This window comes from Mus pahari, chromosome 12 (assembly GCF_900095145.1).
Source record: "Mus pahari chromosome 12, PAHARI_EIJ_v1.1, whole genome shotgun sequence".
Classification (NCBI taxonomy): Eukaryota; Metazoa; Chordata; class Mammalia; order Rodentia; family Muridae; genus Mus; species Mus pahari.
In genome coordinates this window covers 11,711,852-11,734,988 of record NC_034601.1, presented here as the reverse complement: position 1 = coordinate 11,734,988, position 23,137 = coordinate 11,711,852, and the positions used below count along the sequence as shown (strand labels likewise).

General features: G+C 45.2%; 2 protein-coding genes across 2 annotated transcripts in view; one reads left to right on the top strand and one right to left on the bottom strand.

The window, feature by feature from the left end:
- Spidr (scaffold protein involved in DNA repair) overlaps positions 1-16,455 on the top strand; it is a 219,811-nt gene extending 203,356 nt beyond the window's left edge. The window contains exons 15-20 of the mRNA XM_021209189.2: positions 2,678-2,882; positions 3,682-3,828; positions 9,116-9,209; positions 10,834-10,948; positions 11,301-11,354; positions 16,198-16,455. Coding sequence (XP_021064848.1) covers positions 2,678-2,882; positions 3,682-3,828; positions 9,116-9,209; positions 10,834-10,948; positions 11,301-11,354; positions 16,198-16,353 — 771 coding nt within the window. The 3' untranslated portion in view covers positions 16,354-16,455. The remainder of the gene's footprint in view (positions 1-2,677; positions 2,883-3,681; positions 3,829-9,115; positions 9,210-10,833; positions 10,949-11,300; positions 11,355-16,197) is intronic.
- Positions 16,456-17,525: 1,070 nt separating this feature from the next.
- On the bottom strand, positions 17,526-18,972 carry Cebpd (CCAAT enhancer binding protein delta). Its single transcript, XM_021209870.2, has one exon. The coding sequence runs from the start codon at positions 18,657-18,659 to the stop codon at positions 17,853-17,855; it is 807 nt and encodes a 268-aa protein (XP_021065529.1). The 5' UTR covers positions 18,660-18,972; the 3' UTR covers positions 17,526-17,852.
- Between the last annotated feature and the right edge of the window lie 4,165 nt (positions 18,973-23,137).

Genomic DNA, 23,137 nt, shown 5'->3' with positions numbered 1-23,137 from the left:
ATCCCTCTCTCCATGTGACTTGGAGTGGGCTGTGGATCCCTCTCTCCATGTGACTTGGAGTGGGCTGTGAGATCCCTCTCTCCATGTGACTTGGAGTGGGCTGTGGATCCCCCTCTCCATGTGACTTGGAGTGGGCTGTGAGATCCCTCTGTCCATGTGACTTGGAGTGGGCTGTGAGATCCCCCTCTCCTGCTTTTTCTCCTTTTTGCTTTTTGCAGCTGACATGTGATCTCTTTGCTTCCTGGTTGATAAACACCCGCAAACTCCTTTAGTCATGCCTTCCTCGTCGTTACACATTGTGTCCCCTTTGGAACTACTATTAACTAAAATAAACCTTCTCTTCCAAGTTGCTGTTGTTTTGGGATTTATAATAGCAACAGAAAAGTAAAAAGTAGCTGAGCATCAATCTTTGAGTTCTTCCTTTTTTTTATTGGGCATTTTCTTTATTTACATTTGAAATGTTAAACCCTTTCCCAGTTTCCTTCCCTCCCAGAAACCCCCTATCCCATCCTCCCTCCACCTGCTTATATGAGGATGTTCCTCCACCCACCGACCCACTCCTACCTCCCCGCCCTCAGTTCCCCTACACTGGGGCATCTGTCGACCCTTCATAAGACCAAGGACCTCTCCTCCCATTGATGCATGACAAGGCCATCCTCTGCTACATATGCAGCTGGAGCCATGTGTACTCCTTTGTTGGTGGTTTAGTCCCTGGGAGCTCTGGGGGGTCTGGTTGGTTAATATTGTTGTTCTTCCTATGGGGTTGCAAACCCCTTCAGCTCCTTCAGTCCTTTCTCTAACTCCCCCATTGGGGACCCCTGTGCTCAGTCCAATGGTTGGCTATGAGCATCAGCCTCTGTATTTGTCAGGCTCTGGTGGACCCTCTCAGGAGACAGCTATATCAGGCAGCATGCACTTCTTGGCATTCACAATAGTGTCTGTGTTTGGTGACTGTATATGGGATGAATCCCCAGGTGGGACAGTCTCTGGATGGCCTTTCCTTCAGTCTCTGCTCTACACTTTATCTCCATATTTGTTCCTGTGAGTATTTTGTTCTCCTTCTAAGAAGGACAGAATCACCCACACTTTGGTCTTCCTTCTTATTGAGCTTCATGTGGTCTGTGAATTTTATCTTAGGCATTCCAAACTTTTGGGCTAATATCTGCTTATCAGTGAGTGCATCCTTTCTGACACAGTAAAATGTTCCCAGCTGACCTTTCGTTGTTTGTGATCATTGCTTTTGCCTTTCAGTGTGTGTCCATGAGCACATGCGTGTGTGTGTGTGTGCGTGTGTGCGTGTGCGTGTGTGTGTGTGCACGCGTGTGCATGTGTGTGTGTGTGCATGTGTGTCTGTGTGTGTGTCTGTGTGTGTGTGTATGCATGTGTGCGTGTGTGTGTGTGTGTGCATGCATATGTGTGTGTGTGTTTGTGTGTGCACATGCCCTTGTGCAAGCCAGAGGGCTGCTGATGAGATCCAGCTCTCCTCCTTCCTCATGGTTCCTGGGGAATAAACTCAGATCGTCAGGCTTGGCAGCAGGCTTCTTTACCCACTGGAACTGTCTTTCCAGCCTGCTCTTAGGGCTTTCAGCTTTAGAATCAGCCCTCTCTTCAAGGGGCGCTGGTGAATTTTAAAGGGAAAGTGATAGTTAGAAGCCCATATCTGGTTCTTGGTAGTCTTGCTTCTAATGGAACTTAGTTACTTTTAGCCCTCTCTGTGCGTAGAGAAGGGAGGCAGATGTGCATCTGTCACATTGTGTGGTGGCTAAAGTCACGTCACACACGTCACACACACCTCCTACTGTAGACCATTACCACAGAATTTGCTCCAGACTTCCCTTGGGTAATTCCCTCTCCAACTGAATGTAATGGCTTGAAGATGAAAGCAGGAAGATCAGGAGTTCAAGATGACCCTTGGTTCCATAAGGAATTTGAGGCCAATCTTCCCTTACCAACAGGGAGAAGGTTGGCTGTTTATATTTTCCTCAGTAATATTTACTTTATGTAATCTACTCTGTAATGATATAAGACTGCCTCTTCACCTTAACCCACATATCTCCTAAGAATTCCATCCACTCCACACACACCAACTGAACTCTAAACCAGCTTAGGTCCTGGGCCTACACATTGCACTTGACTTGCGTTCCTAAGTTGTGACCCACTGGTAGAGGCAGAACACCAGCTTACTACAACTTCTAAAAGTATCACAACTCCTGCAAATGACCAAAAAAAAAAATTTAGTAAAAATAACTAATAAAAATGAAACCGGCTGCACATGCACCAGGATTGTTGAACTTGTTGTATATCAAAGTTGTCCGCAAGAGCACACATGGTTTGTTCCTGACCCTCAGGAAACAGGTAAGGATCCAGAGAGCAGGTATGCACTGAGCAGAAGACAGCATGTGCCTACAGATAGAGGCCTGGGAGGAAAGGAATAGCACCCTCCCTCTGTCCCTTTAGAGGACCTGGAATAGGCACAGAGTGGATGTAACTATCACTGGACATTAAGCTAATAACCTTGATATGTAATCTTTACTATATATTTTAAAGTATTTTTTAGATAATATATTAAATTATGAGTATAAATAACTGCTGAGATTGCTTTTAAAAGGCTTTGGCTATATACAAAGTTAATAGTTTTTGTTTGTTTGTCTGTGTGTCCTTTACTTTTGAATTGTAGCTAAAGAATCTTTTGGCGCAAAAGGAAATCTGGCTGCTGGTGACTGACATCACCCTGCAAACACAGGATGAAAGGGACTACTATCTTCCCAAAACCCTGCCAGTCTATATAGCCCCGTCGTGTGTGCTGGGCCCAGAGGTTGTAGAAGAACTTGCCTTGCTGGTGTCTCATAACTTGCTCTTCAGGGACGCTCTTCAAGACAACGGTATGCCAGTGTGTCCTGATTGCCTGGGTGGAGTGACTGCTTAGTGCCTACCCTGAGACTCTGTCCTCTTTCACAAAGCCCAGAGCAAGTCTAGCCCTGGGATGGAGAAGCCATCTTACCAGCCATGGGCTCTCATCGCTTCCTGCCAAGGCCACCTGATAGGAGCCAGCATCCTAAGTTGTAGTAAGCATGGAGCGACACTGGTGGCCACTCCATGACTCTCAACAGCACCTTTGCTTGCCTGGAGACTACCTACAGCCATGGCCTAGACGTCCCTTTTTTAAAAAGAAAGGCTAGAGAACTTGGTATATGTTTGCCCTATAACAAAGGCCTATAACCCAAAACATGGGATGCTGAGGTGGGAATATCATAAGTTTAAAAAGAGTCTACATCACATTGAGATGCTGTTTCAAAATAAAATAGTGATGATGATGATGATGATGATAGTAATAATAATAATACATAGGCTTTAGAATAATCTATACCTTTTCTTGGGATCAAATACTTAAACTTCTTTTTTTCATTTTATTTAGGTATTACCTTGAATACCATAAAATGTATTCTTTTCAACTTTATCTGAATGTGATACCCTTGTTCTTTTTCAACTTAGTTCACTGGGGTCTTTAAGATGTATTTCCATGTAGACACTTACATACTAGACATGTCTGACATTAGCAACAGACTAGCCCCTATCTACACCTTTCTTCCTACAGAGCTTGCAGTGGCTTATGAAGGAGGCTGGCTGGGAAATTCATGCTTTCCTTAATCACTTAAATAATCTGAACTGTCTCCACAACAGGTCAGATTGTTTGTATTGAACGAACAGTCATCCTACCCCAGAAACCTCTCTTGTGTGTACCTTCTGCTTCCTGTGACTTGCCTAGCCCAGTGACACTGGATGAACTGAGCACCCTCACGCCTATCAACTCCATTTGCAGCGTGCAAGGTAGGTAGCCCTCTGATTGGAAGCAGAATTTCTAATGTCTTACATACCATGTTATTTTAAATATACTGCTAAGTTTCAGTGTTGGTGTTCCAGATGTTGGATTTAGAGAGACAGAATAGGAAGATGGTCTTTTATTGTGGACTTGGAGTCTATATAGGAGCATTTAAATCAGGTACATGCACACTCAAACAGGTCTCCAGTGTCTCCAGTGAGGCAGAGTGAAATCGAGGAAGGCTCCATAAAGGCTGGATCCTTAGACATCTGCAGTGGCCCAGCAAATGAAGGTGTTTGCCCCAGATCCAATGACCTGAGTTCAGTGTCCATCATGGACACTGTAAAATGAGAGCCGATTCTCACAAGTTGTTCTCTGTCCTGTGCATGTGAGCAAGTGCATGCTTGTGTGCGTGTGCCTGCTATCACACGTGTATGTTTTCACACGCCCACATACCAAAAATACATAAATAATTATTTTTAAAAACCTGAATTCTTAAATCAAGGTCTGAATGGTACATCAATGATTGGGACCAGGAACAGGACCTATAAAGATAGCCGCCAGGATAGAGCTGACAAGCCAATAGAGAAGGGTGGGTAGGCTTGGATAGAGGGAGGTACCACGAGGAAGCTAGAGAGACAGCCAGCTGTAAAGAATATAGTCTGTTGTGCACAGAAGTAGGCAGCTTCGGTATTGACAAACTCACAGAAACAACCGTCTACACACAGAGAGAGCACCCTGTGGTGATAACATGGGGAGTGGTTGAAGAAACTAGCTTTGAAGACTTAGGGGTATAGTCTAGATTCTACCCTGAAGGTAGAGAGGGGGCCAAGAGAAAATAATGCAGTGACAGAGAATTAAGTACAGGGCAAGTGGAGAACCGGGTTTCCCTAGGATTAAGTACAGGGCAAGTGGAGAACCGGGTTTCCCTAGGAGGAACCCTGGTGGGTTGGGGAATGAGTCAGGTCAAGAGGAGCATGCATAGAGAACAGGTGCAAGCTTCCCCCTCAGAACCTGCAAGTTTCCACCTCAGGCCAGGAGGCACCCACGGCTTGTCCACCCTAATGAAACATAGAATATGAGGCGACTTTGAGGGCATGCCTGTGTCTTGCTTGACACTGGCTATCTGCTTCTTGTGCTTCCCATTGTTATTTAGCGTATAGTAATTATACGTTATAGTAGATTTCATTATGACAGTGTCATACATATACATAAAGCATTTTAATCATATTCACCACTCACTGCCTTCTCTTCATTCCTTCATTCCTCCTTCATTCCCACTGATGCCCTTGTTTGGATGGTTTTTGTTTTGAGGTAGTTATAGTTGTGTTTTTAATATTTATTTTATTTAATATTTAATATATTTATACTATGAGGTATATGCACATGAGTGTTCTCAGGAGCCAGAGTGTTGGCTCCCCCTGAAGCTGGACAGTTCTGAGCTACCCAGCATGGGTTTTGGAAACTGAACTCAGGACCTCCCCAAGAACAGTACACACTCTGAACCACTGAGCCATCTCTCTGGATCACTCAATTATATTTTTAATAAGCTTATAAAGTGTTGATTTTGGTGTTTTTGAAGCATGAGACCGAGATGTTTCAGCAGCTGCTTGTATATATTAATCCGGAGATGAAAATCGTATCAGTACTTTAACTCTATGAAAATTATTTCATAATAAAAGTAATACATGTACATTGGAGCAGTTCTACTGTATACTTGTGCTGCTGTGCCCACACCACCACATAGAGCCTTGGAGGGAATGAAGTGTTGTAGGCAGGGCATCATGGGTCTGGGGAGCTAGATGTTCATACAGGTGCAGGCAGGCCTTCATGGACAAGCTGCTCCTCTGCCAGCATATCATAGGATGTGCCAGTCCTTTCTTTTTTTTTAAAAGATTTATTTATTTATTATATATACAGCATCCTGCCTGCATGTAAACCTGCAGGCCAGAAGAGGGCATGAGATCTCATTTCAGATGGTTGTGAGCCACCATGTGGTTGCTGGGAATTGAACTCAGGACCTCTGAAAGAACAGTCAGTGCTCTTAACCGCTGAGCCATCTCTCCAGCCCGTGCCAGTCCTTTCTTAGCTGTCATTTCCAGTTTCTGTAAAGAAGGATTTAAGGGACCAGGTCTGTGCTTTGTGGACTTTAGTTTTGGGACAGTCTAGAGATGGAACCCTGGGTCTCGCTAATACTTACCATGTACTGTACCATGAGCTACATCTCCAGCCCTCATGAGCTTTATTAAAACCTTTCCATGCTTTATGGTTTACTTATTCAAAGTGTTTTAATATGCTCACAAAATTGTACAAGCATCACTATAACCTTGGAGCAAAACCAACAAGCCAAACCAAACATGCTTCCTCCCACACCTTTAACAAGTCATCTGTCTGCTTGCTGTTTCTATGAATTTGCCTGCTCTGGACTGTTTGCCATTGTTGATTTGAGACAGGATCTCCTGTAGCCCTTGAAGCCCTGATCCTCTGGCCTCTGCCCTGGGTGTGGGTGGCAGTTTCAGGCATGCACCTCCATGCCCACTTTGTTTTGTTGTCAGACATTCTCTTTAGTGCGCCTTTGTGAGTGCCGACACATTCTGTGTGTCCCGCATGCATGCCTGGGCCTGTGAAGGTCAGAAGAGGGTGATGAGTGCCCTGAAACTGGAGTTGTCGCAGTTGTGAGCCACCTGATACTGTTGCTGAGAACCAAGCCTAGGTCCTTTGCAAGATGAGCAAGTACTCATAACCAGACTCATCTCCCCAGCCACTAGTTGCTACTTTTTTTGAATGAAGTTTCCCACCGTGACCTAAGCTTTCCTACACCTCACTGTGTAATCCATGCTAGCCTTGAATTTGAAATCCTACTAGCTCAGCCTTCTGATTCCAAACCAGCATACTCAGCTGTAAACTTACATTCGTATTCTCATCCTCATGTGTGTGTGCATGTGTACATCATCATTATGATGTGTGCATGCGTATGTAGGGTATACACATGTGGAGATCAATTTTGTGACATCAGTTCCCTCCTTCTATCTTTGTGAGTGTCCCTGTAATGGAACTCAGACTTGCAAGGCACTTAAGTACATTGAGGCATCTCCTTGGCCCGACTTGTTTTTCAGATGATTAAGTGTGTTTTATGAGCCAGGATATGGTCTTTTGATGTGATTCTTCTCTCTAAACATAGGAAACATAAACATCCTGCTCTTGCATGAACATATCAGATGACGTCAGTTCAGCCCTGTTGATCAATAGAGCTGTCACTGCAGCACCGCTACCTTTCTGCTGCTGAATTTGTCACAGTCAACAGGCAGGACTGTTGGTTTGGGGATTATACTGGTGAATTTATTCTTCCTACAAGTTCCATCTCTTTGTTACATGTATTTTCTTAAATTTCATTTTGTTTTTGGTCTTTTGGAGGGTGGTGTTTGTTTGTTTGTTTGTTTGGGTTTTTTTTTGAGACAGGGTTTCTCTGCGTAACCCTGGCTGTAGACCAGTCTGGCTTGGTTTTGGTCTTACTGACCTAGAACTCTCTAAGAAGACTATTCTAGCCTTGAGAGCTGCTGGGTCTGCTTCCCAGTGCTGGGATTAGAGCGCACGCACTCCTGGCTTGACATGTATTTTGATACATTGTTGAGTGCATACACATTAATTAAATGACCTTATTGTTTTTACTTAATAATTATTTCTAGTCCCAATAATTTTCAGTACTCTGAGGTTTGCCCTGTCTGAAATTAAAATTATGGCAGCATTCCCTCACAATTTAGCATTGTGGCTGCTTTGTTCTCCCTCTTTATGTTTAATCCACCTTTGTTTTTATATATAATGGAAGTTTCTTTTAGGTCACATATAGTTGGTTCTTGTTCTTATCCATGCTAATAATCTTTTCTTTTAATTTGTATAGTAAGATCATTCATATAAACAAGAATTACTGTTATAATTGATTGATACACCTTTTTTAACTGTATTGTTCTTGGATCCTTTTATTTATTTATTTTCCCACTCTGTTTTTATACGTGCTTTGTTTCATTTTGTTTTGTTTTCATTTGCATTGAGCATTCAGTGTATTCTGTTTTCCTTCAGTATTTTAATTTAAGACTTAAAATCTTACATGAACATGGTACTGCATGTCAAATTAAGCTGCATAGTAAAATTCATCATAAAAATTAAAGTAAAATCTTTTAGAAGTGAACTAGTGGTTGTCCTGGAGTTTCTGGTATATACTTAACAAAACTCAGGTCAGCTCTCAGGTGGCACTGTGTTCCTGTTTCCTGTGAGAATATTACTAGCCAAGCATGGTGGTTCATGCTTATAGTCTGCACTTGAGAGGCAGACATTAAAATTGCCCTGATAGAGAGCAACCTGAGCCACATTAGCTAGTCGGGACTATAGCGAGACTTAGTCACAGGCTTGTGAGCACACCCATTACATCACTACTATTTGCTTGTGAGCACACCCATTACATCACTACTGTTTGCTTGTGAGCACACCCAGTTACTTCACTACTGTTTCTTTAACCTGCTCATAAGGTGTAAGTATTGAATACATGGTTGTTATTGTCATTTCTTTAAAAACTATTAAATCAACAGTAGCTTGTTTAGCAATTTAGACTTTCACTGATGTTATTTTCCCTACAGACCTACATTTCTGACATGTTCCTTCCATCTCAACATTCTCTAGTGGCATTCACAAGTGGGTTTCCTCTGTTTCCTGTTCTATTATTACCCACCTTACTCACTTGAGACAGGGTGCTTACTGAACCTGAAGCCAAGAAGCCCAAGTGGCCCTCCCGTCTCTGTCATTGCAGTTCTCGTGCATCCATGCCTGCCTTTTTTTAATGAGTGCTAGAGATTTCTCATGTTTGCACGATGAACACTTTTACCCTCCTACCCTCCAAGCCATCTCCCCAGCCCTCTAATTACATTTACTCATTTATTTGTTTGTTTGGTTGTTTGTTTGTTTGTTTGGTTGGTTGGTTTTTGAGACAAGGTTTCTCTGTATAGCCCTGACTATCCTGGAACTCACTCTGTAGACTAGGATGGCTTTGACCTCAAGAACTCAAAGGTCTGCCTGTCTCTGCCTCCCAAGTGCTGGGATTAAAGCTGTTTGCTACCATACCCAGCTATATATTCTTAATGACAATAATGAAGTAAACCAGAAAAATCATATTTAATAAAAGGAATTAACCCACAGTATACCTACTTATCTCTTCCTATGAAAGAAATAGCACAGAGATAGGCAGTTTCAGAGGCCACGATACTGGTCAGTGATGACTTTGGCCTTTCTTCTTCCTGGGCTTAGGTACTGTGGTTGATGTAGATGAGAGCACTGCTTTCTCGTGGCCTGTGTGTGACCAGTGTGGCAATGGGAGATTGGAACAGAAACCAGAAGATGGGTAAGGATGCCTGAAACCCCTGGGGCCCAAAGGACAGGACAGTAACCCAGCCCCAGGTCTTCTACCCTATATGTGGGTTCCCCACACACAGAAGGGAACCCACTCTGCTGAGCTGAGCAGAGAGGCCCTGGTGCTGCTTTGTGGACTTTCCTAGTGGAGAACCCAATCACTGCAGCTCTACCTGCCTTACAAATGTAGAACTGAGATTTGTCCTTAGTGCCTTCATTATTAGAAGGAAAAAAAAACTGTGACTAGGTAAGACAAGCTGTATGGCATGTCCTAGGACTTTCCCAGACTTTCCCAGGGGACAGAGCAGCTGCATGGCATGTTCTAGGAGTCCTGCAGACTTTCCCAGCGGACAGTGAGCAGCTTTTAGTAGACACCCCTTTCTGCCCACCTATGATACCCTCCTGGGCTAAGGTCAGGCTAAATAGTTGTCTTCATTATAGCTTCTTTGCTTCTGTAATGAGACACAGTGACCAAAAACAAGTTGGGGAGGAAAGGGTTTATTTGGCTTATACATAACACTCCATCATTGGGGGAAGTCAGGACAGGAACTCAAGCAGGACAAGAATGCGGAGGCAAGAACTGATGCAGTGGCCATGGAGGGGTGCTGCTTACTGGCTTACCCCCCCCCCCATGGTTTGCTCAGCTTGCCTTCTTATAGAACCCAGACCAGGGATGGATGGTACCATTATCAATGGACTTGGCCCTTTGTCATCAATCACTAATGAAGAAAATGCCTTACTACCTACAGCTGGATCTTAGGAGGCATTCTCCTCAATTGAGGCTCTAACCTTTCAGATAACTCTAGTTTTTATCAAGTTGTCCTAAAATTCTCCAGCAGAGTGTTGGTACCATTTGTTTCTCTGGAGTGACTCTCTGCCTCCCAGTGGATTTTGTCATATGACAGACCAAAATGTGTCATCATTACTTGTTTGTTTCTTAGAATCAAAGAACAGGGACTGGAGAGATGGCTCAGCAGTTACAAGAACTGGCTACTCTTCCAGAGAACCCACATGGCAGCTCACAGTTGTCTATGACTTTACTTCTAAGGGATCCAATGCCCTTTTCTGGTTTCTTCAAGTACCGGGAGTGTACATGATGGACAGAATTCTTACAGGCAAAATATCCATATACATAAAAATAAGTTTTTTAAAAGATTCAAAGAGCAAATATCTTCCTGATGCCTAGGGTTATTGTCCTTGTGAGTACACAAGTAGTTTCTGGACTACGTCAAAGAAGCAAGGGAACATGGGTGTATGTGAAAGCAGTGTGGGAGTGAGGACACCAGGGCTGATGAGCAAGCCTGACCTGCCAGCAGGGTGGGAAATTCACTCCCCTGACCTCTTTGAAGGTTTGGCCTTCACTTCCTGGAAGGCTACCTTCCCCCATATTCCTCATGAATAATGCCTCTTTGTGTACACAAGGCCCGCCCTCAGCAGCTTCCAACTGTAAGCCTTCAGAAGAATCCCAGTTCCTGGCTGCTTTTGACTGGTACCAACAATCTAATTCTGACAGCAAAATTTCTCTCACTGAATGTTTAGAGAAACCTCTATGCTGTAGAACTCTTCTGATACATATCTCCCTGGACGCTTATATCCTATGTGCCTTCTCACAACAGAGGCTCCTTCTCCTGCGGGGACTGTTCCCAACTGGTCCTGTCACCTCTTCAAGAGAGGCACCTGCATGTCTTTCTGGACTGTCCCACGAGACCTGAGAGTACTGTGAAGGTCAAGGTAGGAAAAGGAGCCTGGAGCTCATGTTTGAGTACATGTGTCTACTCTGTGGTCAGCAAAGATGAGGCTGGAGCAGGGTTTCTGGTGTGCTTGTTCTTTTGTTCGCCTCATGGCAAAGTGTGTGTGCCAGTTAGGAGATGTGGAAAGAGCGCCTCAGTTCTTGGGGGAAGTAGGGGGTCACCTATCCCAGTTTGTCTATACAGTATCCTGCTTAGCTTAAGCCTCCAAGACTTGTTCTCTACAGAGGAAGGGGACAGCTTAGATTCAGTGCTGGTCTTCAGATAGGAATTCCTTAGGTGGGTACTTGTCATTTAGTGGACTATCACTGAGCCCTTCTTCCCTGTCGCTGCAGCTATTGGAGAGCAGTATTTCTTTACTTCTGATGTCTGCTGCCTCTGAGGATGGGGTGAGTACAGGGGCCCAGCCTGAGTATGCCCTTTGTTCTTGAACCTGTGTGAGGTTGTCCCTGAAGGAAGACCCCTTTGCTGTATATGTTCATTTACAACAGATCCTATTATAACACAAGTCACTTATGTGTTAAAACATACCAACCTTGCCACTGCCACTCACCCATGTACAATAGCAAGGAAATTAGAAATGCTGGAAATCTTCCTTCTTGGCTTCTGATATGGTCATATACAGCCTGAAGACCAGAGTCCTTTTTCATGGCGTCCCAGTCACAAAACAAAATTGCTAAAAACATACTTTTTATTACATTTATTTATTTGTATATTTATTAATGAGTGTGTGTGTGTGTGTGTGTGTGTGTGTGTGTGTGTGTGTGTGTGTATCATGCCATAATATACAAGTAGATGTTTGAGAACCACTTATACGAATCAGGTCTCTCTTGTCCTGTGGGTCTCAGAGGTTGATTGAACTCCCAGCACCTGTACATGCCAAGCCATCTTGCTGGCCCTGTGGCACACTTTTTAGTTTTTACTGAGGGGTCTGGACTCTAAATGCCTGGATTATTATTGTTATTTCTCAGAGCTTTGGTCTTACCTACCTTGAAAATTACTATAACAAAACTTAATAAACTGTGGCATGTGTCTCCAAGAAAAGAATTCTGAAAGTTGATCCTCAGAGCAGGACTTCTGTCCTTTGAAATGGCCCTTACCTTGTAAAAGTCACTTTAGGACACTGCAGGGGGCTGGGTGTGTAGCTCAGTTGGTGGAGCCCCCTGACTGACATGCACCAGGCCTCAGACCAGAAGTTCAAGGTCACTCTTACTACAGAGCAGGTTTGATGCTAGCAGCCCTTGGCTACCTGAGACCCTATCTGTAAATAAATGCACTGTAGGTAGCTCATGGAATGGATAACCCAAAACTAAGGCTAAGGCTGTCAGAGTTTGGATGAAACTGGAAACTGCATAAATAAACTCTAAGGGTTATTGGTCTGCGCTGTGGTTCTCAGCCCTGACTTCACATGGTGCCACAGTTTCTGTCCCCCTGGTACAAAGCACGCCAGCTTTAAAGCTCTTTGGTGGTCTTGACCTCTGACCTGACACTTTGACCTGAGCTGTGGCTGACACTATCACTGTTTCTGAATAGAAGAGTCATGCTTTGATACCAAGTTAGAGGACACAGAAGCTGGTACTGTCTTACTATGTAAAAGCCTTATTAGTCACCATGGCCTAAGAACCAAGCCCATTGCATTGCTGACACGTGGTCCTCACTGTCGCCATCTCCATGAGGGACTCAGCTCAAAGGCATCCCACCAAGGTAGCTTTATCTCTGCAGAAAGGAACCGTTGGTTGGTAGTTGGAAACGGAATTAAAGAACTCACAGTAGTTAAAGGCAGGCGGAGAGCAGTGTCTGTTGGCTGACAGAAGAGAATGGGTGATGCTGGACCAGACACTGGTGAGCCGGAGCTTTCCAATGTGACGTATGTGCTCAGGTGGATGCTTTAAAAAGGTGGATCGGGGGGGGGGGTTGGGGTGGGGGGCTAGAGAGATGGTTAAGAGCACCAATGCTCTTTCAGAGGTTCTGAGTTCAATACCCAGCAACCACATGGTGGCTCACAACCTTCTGGTGTGTCTGAAGAGAGCAATGGTGTACTTATTTATATACATAAAATAAATAAAATTTTTTTTTAAAAAAAAAAATGTGGGTCGGGGTTTTCTAAGAACACATACTCTGTGGAGACCGTTGGGGAAGAGCATGGAAAGTCCTGCTTGGATGAATAACAAAATGATCCCAACCTCCCCACGTAAGCAGACTTAAGATTCACAACCTTCAATAGTCACACTCTGATCCATGTGCATAGAGGCTGGTATCTGCCTTCTGACTCAGTGGCCACCACAGCACCGATGGGGACCTGGACACCAGGAACACTGCAGAAATCCTCCCTCCTCTCATTCCCGCTGGCTGAGGTGTCTTGTTTCTGCAACACACTTAACTTCTCAACCAGAGTGCTCTGGTAACTGAAAACCTGTTGGTCGAGCTTTAAAAAGGCATGTATTCCTGTGTGTGGAAGTACAGGTGTGCATGCACCCGTATATGAGCCTCCTTGGACACTGGCTGTACTGTGTGTGTGTGTGTGTGTGTGTGTGTGTGTGTGTGTGTGTGTGTGCGCGCGCGCGCGCATGCACTTCTATATGAGGCGTCTACTTGGACACTGGCTGTACATACCCATACATTTACCTTACATACATGTGCACAATGTGCACAGATATTGAGTAAAATGACAAAGGGAGGTTATGGCTGTTGGTGTCACCTTTATAGGTGCTCTAGTTTCCTAGTCCACATTAGTGGGCAAAGCAGCCATCCAAGCTTGGAGCACAGTTTAGCAAGCTCTTTCTCTACACTACCCTCAGCTCCGTTCACAGTGACTACAAGTAGGACCTTTCCCTCTGACCTGGGGTGGAGCCTAACAGAAGATGGCAGTCGAAGGCCTTATGTGCAGACACAGCGGCAAGTCACACACTCTGGATCTGTGGGTCTTCTGGGTGAGAATTCACATCCACAAAATGCAGAGAATCAAATTAGGGATCTCCATAAAAACCATACTCCATTCCTGGAGCAAATAACTGTACCGTTTTTGGCTAAGATAACTGGGTGTTAAAATGTATGTGTTTACTTTGGCCACACTGAATGTGAAAGCAATGGGATTAACTGTTGTTCTTGCTGTTTCTTGCTGGTTATATTACAGTGATATAGGGTGAAATCTGTTCCTTCAACTTTCAGAAAAGGTACACATATATTGTATCTAAAAAAAAAAAATAGACATGGGATAGCTCAGCAGAATAGTCATTGCCTGGCATGCAGAAAAGCTTGGGTTCTATCCCATCACTCAATTTTTCTCAACAAGACATGAGATTAAATAAATAAATAATTAATTAAAATCAGATAGACATATTTTTATATATGTAGATACCTATTCATATGGACAGTATATGAATTGCTGGTATTAATATTTTAAATTCACCATGTTGATTTATGATTATAAAACATACATATGACTTATGAGTATAAAACATGAGTTTAAGGTCCACTCATAGGTGATAGAGCTAAACCTAACATTTTACATAGAAAGGATTTTTTCACTGATCTTTATGAAATCCAAATTACATGCTTTTAAGCTGGGTGTGGTATTTCACACCTGTAACCCCAGCACCTGAGAGGTAAGGCAAGAGAATCAGGAATTCAAGGTTGTCCTCAGCTATATAGCAAGCTTTAGGTCAGCCTGAGCTACATCCCATGGGACCTTGACTCAAAAGAAAAAAATAAAAAAATCCATCCTTTTACCAGAGAAGAACATGGGGATGCTGGGATCGTGGCTTTCACGCTTACACAAGCATTGGTTAACGAAAATAGTAAGAGACGCTGACGTTCTTAGCCGTCCCTCCTTTGTCATCCTCCTGCCAACTAATGATGACCTGATCCTAGCACTCTCTCCAGATCTGTCAGCAGACTGTGAGCCTGCCATTCACACAGTGAGCCTGCAGAGAAGCCCCTGAGAAGTATCCAGTCTTCCTCTCTGGTCCAGCACTTCTCATTTTTCCATGAGGCTATTGAACCACACTGTAGACCTGGTTCGTTTGCAAAGTATTAAGTAAGCTACCTTGGAAAATTGAGTCAGCATATGTCACGCTCACATCCCAAACTGATCCTGACGATGACTCTGCAAAACAAAGCCTCCAGCACACCCCACACAGACATCCTCCACACAGTCCGTTCTGGGCTTCATTGGCATGGCTCGTGTCTGCTCCACTGGGCATCGGCTGGTACCCTCAGGGCAAGGCTGCAGCCACAGAAGCCTCCCCAGCCAGGGCTGTTGGCCCAACTTCCTCACAGGCCCTGACTGGGCTGGCCACCTTTCCTAACTGAGCTTAAGACATCTCTATGTCCCTTCCACCGCACTATGTCCCAGACCTAAATTTGAGAACATAATCAGTACATCTAGCCCAGACCTGGGATCAAACTCTGGTCATGGGTAGATGCCCTTAGAACCCAAAGCTGTGCTGGCTCCATTCTCTGCCCTCTCCAGCTCTCCAGCTCCTTGGCCATAGCTGACCTGAGTTCCTCATCAGCTTCCTTGTCCAGAGGACAGGCTATGGTGCCCATTGCACTCCTCTCCACGCTTGCCATCACCTTCTGCAGTCTCCTCAAATTTGCACTTTTATTTTTAGCCCTACACTCACTGAAAATACTCTGCAGTTAGATCCATAAAAGCCTAGCTAGGGCACAGCCACACCAGGGACAGACGCTGCTGCCCAGTACCTGTGTCTCTGTCTGGAGGTGAAATTCTCCCAAGATTAATTATGTAGTCACATTACCACAGCACAAACAGAAATGTTTACCCCGAGGTAACTCAAGAAGAAATGGAATTCAATTGAAGAGGGAAGTCTGGGGCAAGCACCAGGAAATCCTTTGGCCACAAGTGTTGCTAGATTGGGGAAGTGTCCCCAAAGGAAGTGGGAGACATATGCAAGCCAAAAAGCCCAGCCCCCATGGAGGAACAGCACTTCCCCTGCATATTGTCTTCCAAATCCTGTCCTAGGCCGGTTTATCCAGGCAGCCGACAAAAACTGCAAGACTCAATTGTCATAATAGTTTATTTTGCTATGATAAAAGGGATTTTTATAATCCACATATCCCCACTCCCACCCCAAAGCCCTTTCCATTGGAAGGAAGGTTGCAGCTTATGAAAGGAAGGACCTTTGTCCCGGCTGTGGCATTGTTGTTGGGAACAGAATGTCCAGGAATCCGGGACTGTTTGCTCTAACCAGCATGCTTCTATCGCTGCAGAGTTATAAAGTGGAGCGTGTCCTTGGGAAGGAGATGGGACCTTTACACTGCCTTGTCCAGTCCATCACTACACAGCAGAGCAGCTGCATCGTCACCCTGGAAGAGATTGAGCTTCTGAGTACAGCCGGAGCCACTGCTGCTCAGCCTCCCCCCTGACATCTGTGCACTTGGCAGGGGGCTTGTGTGTTAACGCATAGTGTTTCTATGGTTTTAAAGTTAGTGCGTTTCTTTTCTTTTCTTTTTATTTCTAGTAAAGAGATCAATAGGATAGTTTTAAATTAAAAATCAAAATATCTCTATTACACTTTTTTTTTTTAATTTTATCTTCCTACAAGTTTGAGAACATGTTTCTTTGAGTGTTTCTCATGTCTTCTGTGTCTTCATTTTGTGCTACTTGGGCACTATTACTGATTAGGAAATGTGCTTTGTTGTAGCTTTAAAGTATTTACAGTTTACCAATATTGTATTCTCTGCTAAGCTTTACTGTTCTGTAAAGCTTCAACCAGTATCTCATATTGAAATATTACTGTTCTGTTACAATAAATAAATGTCCAACCTAAACACTTAGTGGTTTTAGTGTTCTGGGAACTGCCAGAGATGGCACCATCACCCGTACAATGTAGGAGAGTTGGGTATGACGAGAGCTGTATAAAACGGAAATTTCTGTACCTTACTCCACTGCCCACCTGTCAGAGACCCTGAAGAACTGAAGAGGGCAGAAATCGCAGACTCACAGCAGTCCACAAGCCTGCACTTTGGGCAGGGATTTGAATTACAAACAAAGCTATATACTTGGACCCTGGAGGTTTTGTGTTTTCCTCTGTACAGCAACATAGTAACAGGCCGTGCAGATCACGGAAGGGTTTGGAACAACCAGTATTCTTAGTAGAAAGGCACATAGCTTTGGAGTGTGGGGAGAAGCCCGCAAACATTACAATTACTGGCTTTTGGGACTGCCCTTTATATATACTAGGATATTAATTTGTCCTGGTACACATTTTTAAATCTACACGTTGTCCCTAGATTGAGGAAAGTAAAGGCAATGAGGAATCTAGTTTCAGACTCTCAGCTCTCTTCCACCCCTTCACCCTTCAGCAACCACCTAAAAGTTAGGCCAACTGTTCTCTGCCCCAGGTCAGCATACTCTGGGATCACACACATGGATTAGTCATGCTTTCCCGTGTTCCTTCCGCGGGTAATCGAGAACATGAGGAAACTCATCCATCTCCTTACCCCATGTGGGCAACGCACCTGGTCGGGTGGCTCCCAGGTGCCTGGTGAAGTCTCAGTATGTTGTGTGCGGGAGAGAATGAATATAGGAAGCTGCAGCGATTTAAATGCTTCTTTATTCTTACAAATACTGTAAAAATGAATATAAAAAGCATGCGCAGTCTCTTCCTCTTATCTACAAAAGTCTGTCGGAAAAGTCTTTTCTACAAATGTACCTTAGCTGCAATGGTAATAAGACGTAGAAAATGCTACCATTATAAAAAAATAATTTAAGGGGTAAAGATTCTCTCGCAGTCCAGTGCCCAAGCTGCAGCTTCCTGTCGCTCGCAGGTCCCAAAGAAACTAGCGATTCGGGCGGCGTCTGCTCCCCGATGTCGGGGTCTGAGGTATAGGTCGTTCAGAGTCTCAAAGGCCCACGCCGCGCGTTACCGGCAGTCGGTGCCGGTGGGCGGCAGGAAAGGCGGGCTGGGCAGCTCTTTGAAGAACTGCCGGAGGCTGGCCAGGTCCCGGGTGAGCTGCTCCACGCGCTGATGCAGCTTCTCGTTCTCGGCCGACAACTCCACCAGCTTCTGCTGCATCTCCTGGTTGCGGCGCTTGGCCTTGTCGCGGCTCTTGCGCACAGCGATGTTGTTGCGCTCGCGCCGCTGCCGGTACTCCGGGCTGCCGCGGTCCGGACCCCTCTTGCCCGCGCCCTTTTCTCGGACGGGGCCCGGCGCGAGGCTCGGCCCCGGGCTGCCTCGAGGAGGCTCGGGCGAAGTGGGTGGTGTGGGCTGAGCCGCGGCCGCCAAGCTCACCACTGTCTGCGCACACACCGCCACTTGCGCGGGCAGCAGGGAGCCCGGCGCGTCGCCGTCGCCCCAGTCGGGTTCGCGCTTGAGCGGACCCCTGGCGACTGAGACCACACCCGGGGGTCGCGTAGGGCCGCCCTGCAGCAGCTCCAGGCCGCCGGCGCCGGCCGCTTTGTGGTTGCTGTTGAAGAGGTCGGCGAAGAGTTCGTCGTGGCACAGCTCTAGGGTGGGCACGGCGGCCATGGAGTCAATGTAGGCGCTGAAGTCGATGGCGCTCTCGTCGTCGTACATGGCAGGGGTCGTGGAGCCCAGATCCCCCAGATCCCCTGGCTCGGGCCCTCGGCCGGGCTTGTCCACCCTGCCTGGCTCGTAGAAGGCCGCGGGCTCTGTGGGCCAGGGTGTGCCGCGCACCGGGCTGTCCAGGCTGAAAAGCGCGGCGCTCATGGCGGCTTCGGCCGGACCTGGCGTCCAAGTTGGGCTGTCACCTCGCCGGGCCGGACCGCCGCCTTTTCTAGCCCCAGCTGACGCGCACGCCCCGCCCCGGCCCCAGCGGGTCGGAGACCGGAGCGGGGAGGGACTGGGGCGCTGCTGGGAACGACCCGCCCTCTGCCCGCACTCCTTGCCTTCCCTCCTTCCTGTTTGTGCGGTTTGGACCTACTTAGCCATCCGAGCCTGGGGCAAAATGAAAATCTGGATTTGGCCCCGACACGCGCAAAGCAGGACGCCTTCAGTCATCGCAAAAGCGGAACAGGGAGCAGGGCTCCGCAGCCCGAGTCCTGGCACCTCCGCCAGGAGAAGCAAATCGTGGTCCGCGAACCCAGGCCTCCGCCTCCGCCGGTCCAGAGTGAGGGCAGCCAGTGGGAGTCACCTGAAATTCGAACCCTCTCCAGCTACACTTCTCGGAGTGCCGAGGCCCAGCTGCCATCGAGGTTAGGTTCAGCAACAGAGCCTAATGGACGGACAGATAGACCGGGCTCCCCGCTGACCACAAAGCCGACGGAAGAGTGCCGGCCACTCTAACCGCGGTGCGTTTCTCCGCACCCGACAGCGATCTTAGGTGCTCAGGCATTTCTTCCAGGTTGTTAAAGCTGTGCCACCTGGTGGTAGCATAGCATCTTGCTGTTTCTTTTCCTTGCTGATTGTACCCCCAAAGAGATGTTATTCTGAAGTAATTGTGGCTTGCTGAGAGAAAGCTAAGATTTACACCAATAATCATGAAGAGGTGTTAAGTTGCCAGCTCTTCAAAATTCATGAAAAGATGAAGAGAAATTTCAACCCCAGCTACTCAGACCTGAGGCTAGATGGGTAGTTGAACCCCAGGAGTTCAAGTGCCTGATGGCCTGTCTCAAACAAGCGAAAGTCAAGAAAATCATCTGTCCAAATTCAGATGTGTCTCTCATATCCCTCCCCTAACTCCATCCGATTCACCAGGTGTTCTGACCAACAAACATCAGCTGATTTACACAGAGCAGCCTAGCTCCTACCTTCAATTCCCGAAGAAAATCCTAATGAGGGGCTGTGGAATATTTAATAGCTTTTGGGGGGGGAGGTAAACGCAGCTTTGGAATTTTGTAATGAAAAGTGATGTTTATAAATGGCATATGATGTTGATATTGTAGCTAACTGTCTCTGAGGTTAAAGCCAGCACACATGTGATATACATGCACAGGAAAGCCCTAGGAGACATTCTTGGTTCTTAGCCCTGGATGCCATAGAAGCATGATTAGGGAACACGTGTTTATCCCTCAGAGCTACCTCATTCCAAGGCTGTTTTCAGTGAGACAACATGCTGGTTTTGATACCTGGGTCCACTCACTACCTTTATGAAGAGTTGTGTTTACAAGACAGCGGGGCCAATTAGAATGTCTCAGGAGGATAAGGTACCGTGGGCACCGTTGGGCCGCACCTGGAAGCTTTGTGAAGTCTGTATTCAGAAGCCTGCCAGTGCTTCATTTTCCATAAACAGAGAAAGGCAACGTGACAGAACAACAAAGCATGAATATATTGTGACATTTGAGAGCTGTTACAGTCATTTGTGATCCTTTCATGACTGTTCCCACACACTGTGCCTATCTCAAGGACCTTTCCTAGCACCATGGGTGGCATACTCCAGATGAATGTGAACATTTATTCCCGTGAGAAATACATCATCCAGGTGCTCATTTTCAGCTTTTCTCAGCACACCTGTCAAAATCCTTCTGGCTAGAATCCTTGATTCCCTCTCCTTGTCCTCAGCAACATCATATATGGAACATATCGGAGGTTCCAATGACACCCACTCTATGTGGACATTCTGGAAACCTTGGTATTTAAAAATTCAGGAGTCTAGCAGTGTTGATAAGTGTCTTAGACCATGGAGCACTGTCGGACTTGGAGAATCAATCTGGTCATACCAACCAATCTCCCTGCGTTCCTGTACATTTCACTCCATACAAGAACAGTTCTCTAGATGGAATACTCAAATATGTATAAATACTCTAAAAACATTTCTGGATAGCTCTAGGTAAAATGAAATATGAAATCAAGCTTGAAAAGAAGTAAAACTTTCAGCATTCAAGAAGTGAAGGCAGGAGGATTGTGGATTTGAAGCCAGCTTGAGCTACATATTGAGGCCATATATCAAGAAAAGAAAGTTGTAATACATGGTGGTTTGAATGAGAATGGTCCCATAGGCTCATATGTTTCAATTCTTAATCCCCAGTTGGTGGAACTGTTTGGGGACAATTAAGAGGTGTGGCTTTGTTAGAAGGGGTGTGTCACTACCTAGCTAGCTTTGAGGTTTCAAAAGACTGGAACCATTCCCAACATGTCTCCCTGTCTCCTACTTGCAGTTTAAGATGTGAGCTTACACCTATTCTTGCTGACATGCCTTTGCTCAATCATGAACTTTAACCATTTGAAGCCATAATCGGCCAATTAAACGGTTTCTTTTGTAAGTCGCTTTGGTCAGACTCCTGCCAAGGAAGCAGGTGGGCTGACTGCAAATCTTTACCTCTCCTGCTCCTCCAGATCCAACTCACCAGTCTCATCCTCAGAACACCCGCTGCTGTCTCCCTTCTGTCTGTAACCTCATCCCCCATGGGTCACAAAGATCTTCTCCTCCAAACTTCAGCTTATCCCATCATCCCACCTTCCAACACCAGCAAGCATTCCCTCTAAACACAGAAGCAGAACAGGCCAGGGAATCAGGTAAGCTTACTGAAGGCTTTCACCACTTCCTAGCCCCATCCCTGTTTCTGTCACAGAACAAACGCCTTCCCTCCTCCCCTACCCATACCTCCTGTGGATCCCACAGACCTCATCCTCCTTCCCTCCACCCCCTCCTTCCCCTTCTTCCCTCCTCCCTCCCTCCCTCCCTCCCTCCCTCCCTCCACACATTGCTTTATCTCAGCATCCAACTCTAGCGCATATTCCACACTAGCCCACAGACAACTTCTGCCAGGGAAGTAGGCAAGCTGACTACAGATCTTCACTTCTCCTTCTGTTTCTCCTGATCCAATCCCCCAGGATCCTATCTGGCTCTCCAGCAGACCTTCTGGGGTGAGCTCCTTTCACTCTCTGTCCCCGTCCAAGGGAACACTGGTGAAACACTCGTTTTCCTCCCTCCTGTGGACCCCCTCAAGCCCCAACCTATCCCCATACCTGAGTGTCAGCTCCCAGTACCCACAGACACATGTTATCTGAAACCACCAGTGGCCACATCTATCAGATCAACAGAAAATCTACAGACAACACACTCCAAAAAAAAAATCATTGAGGAAAAAACCAAGGAACCCAAAACCCTCTGAGGAAAAACAAAACCAGATCTCATCACCTAGGACTGTAAACTTCCTAATGCCAGAGGCCCAGATGCCAGCATGACCATGTCTCCATTAGAGCACAGCGAACCCAACACAGCGGGTGCTGAGTGCCCCTACATAGATTAAGCACAAGGATAGGACCTTTAAAAACAGCCTTTGTGAATATGATAGAGCTCCTTTAAAAAAAGAAATGAATAAATTCCATAAATCCAGGAAAACACAAATAGTGGAAGGAAGTGAGTTTTTACTGTTTAAGACCTGGACATGGAAATAGTAGCAATAAAGAAAACACAAACTCAGGGGATTTTAGAAAAACTGTGTCCCATAAATTTGGGTATATTGTGTATTCATTCCTAGTCTAGAATGTCTTAAATTGATTTCTATTCATTTAAAAATGATTTATTTAGGAATTAGGAATTTGATCAGAAACAACAGAAGCAAGCTTCACAAACAGAATACAACAGATGGAAGAGAGAATCATAGGTTTTAAAGATATGATAGAAGAAATGGATATATCAGTCAAAGAAAATATTAAATCTAAAAAAAAAACTCCTGGTACAAAACATCCAGGAAACCTAGGACACTATAAAAAGACCAAATCTAAGAATAGAGGAGAGAAAAGAAACTCAGATCAAAATCCCAGAAAAATATTTTCAACAAAATCATAGAAGAAAAATTTCCTAACATAAAGGAGATGCCTATAAAAGTACAAGAGGTATGCAGAACACCAAACAGATTGGACCAGAAAAGAAATCTCCACAGGACATAATAATCAAAACCCTAAATGCTCAAAACAAGAAAAATAATATTCATATTTATTTTACAAAATAAAAGTAAATAAATCATTTTAAATGAATAGAAATCAATTTAAGACATTCTAGACTAGAATGAATAAACAATATGCCCAAATTTATTGGACACAATGAAAGCTATTCTAAGAGGCAAGTGCCTACATTAATAAACTTGGAGAGATCTCATACTAGCAATTTAACAGCTCAACTGAAAACTCTAGAGCTCACAGAAGAAATCACACTCAAAAGGAATACACAGCAAGAAATAATCAAACTTGAGACTGAAATCAATAAAATAGAAACAGAACTACAGTATAAAAAAAATCAATGA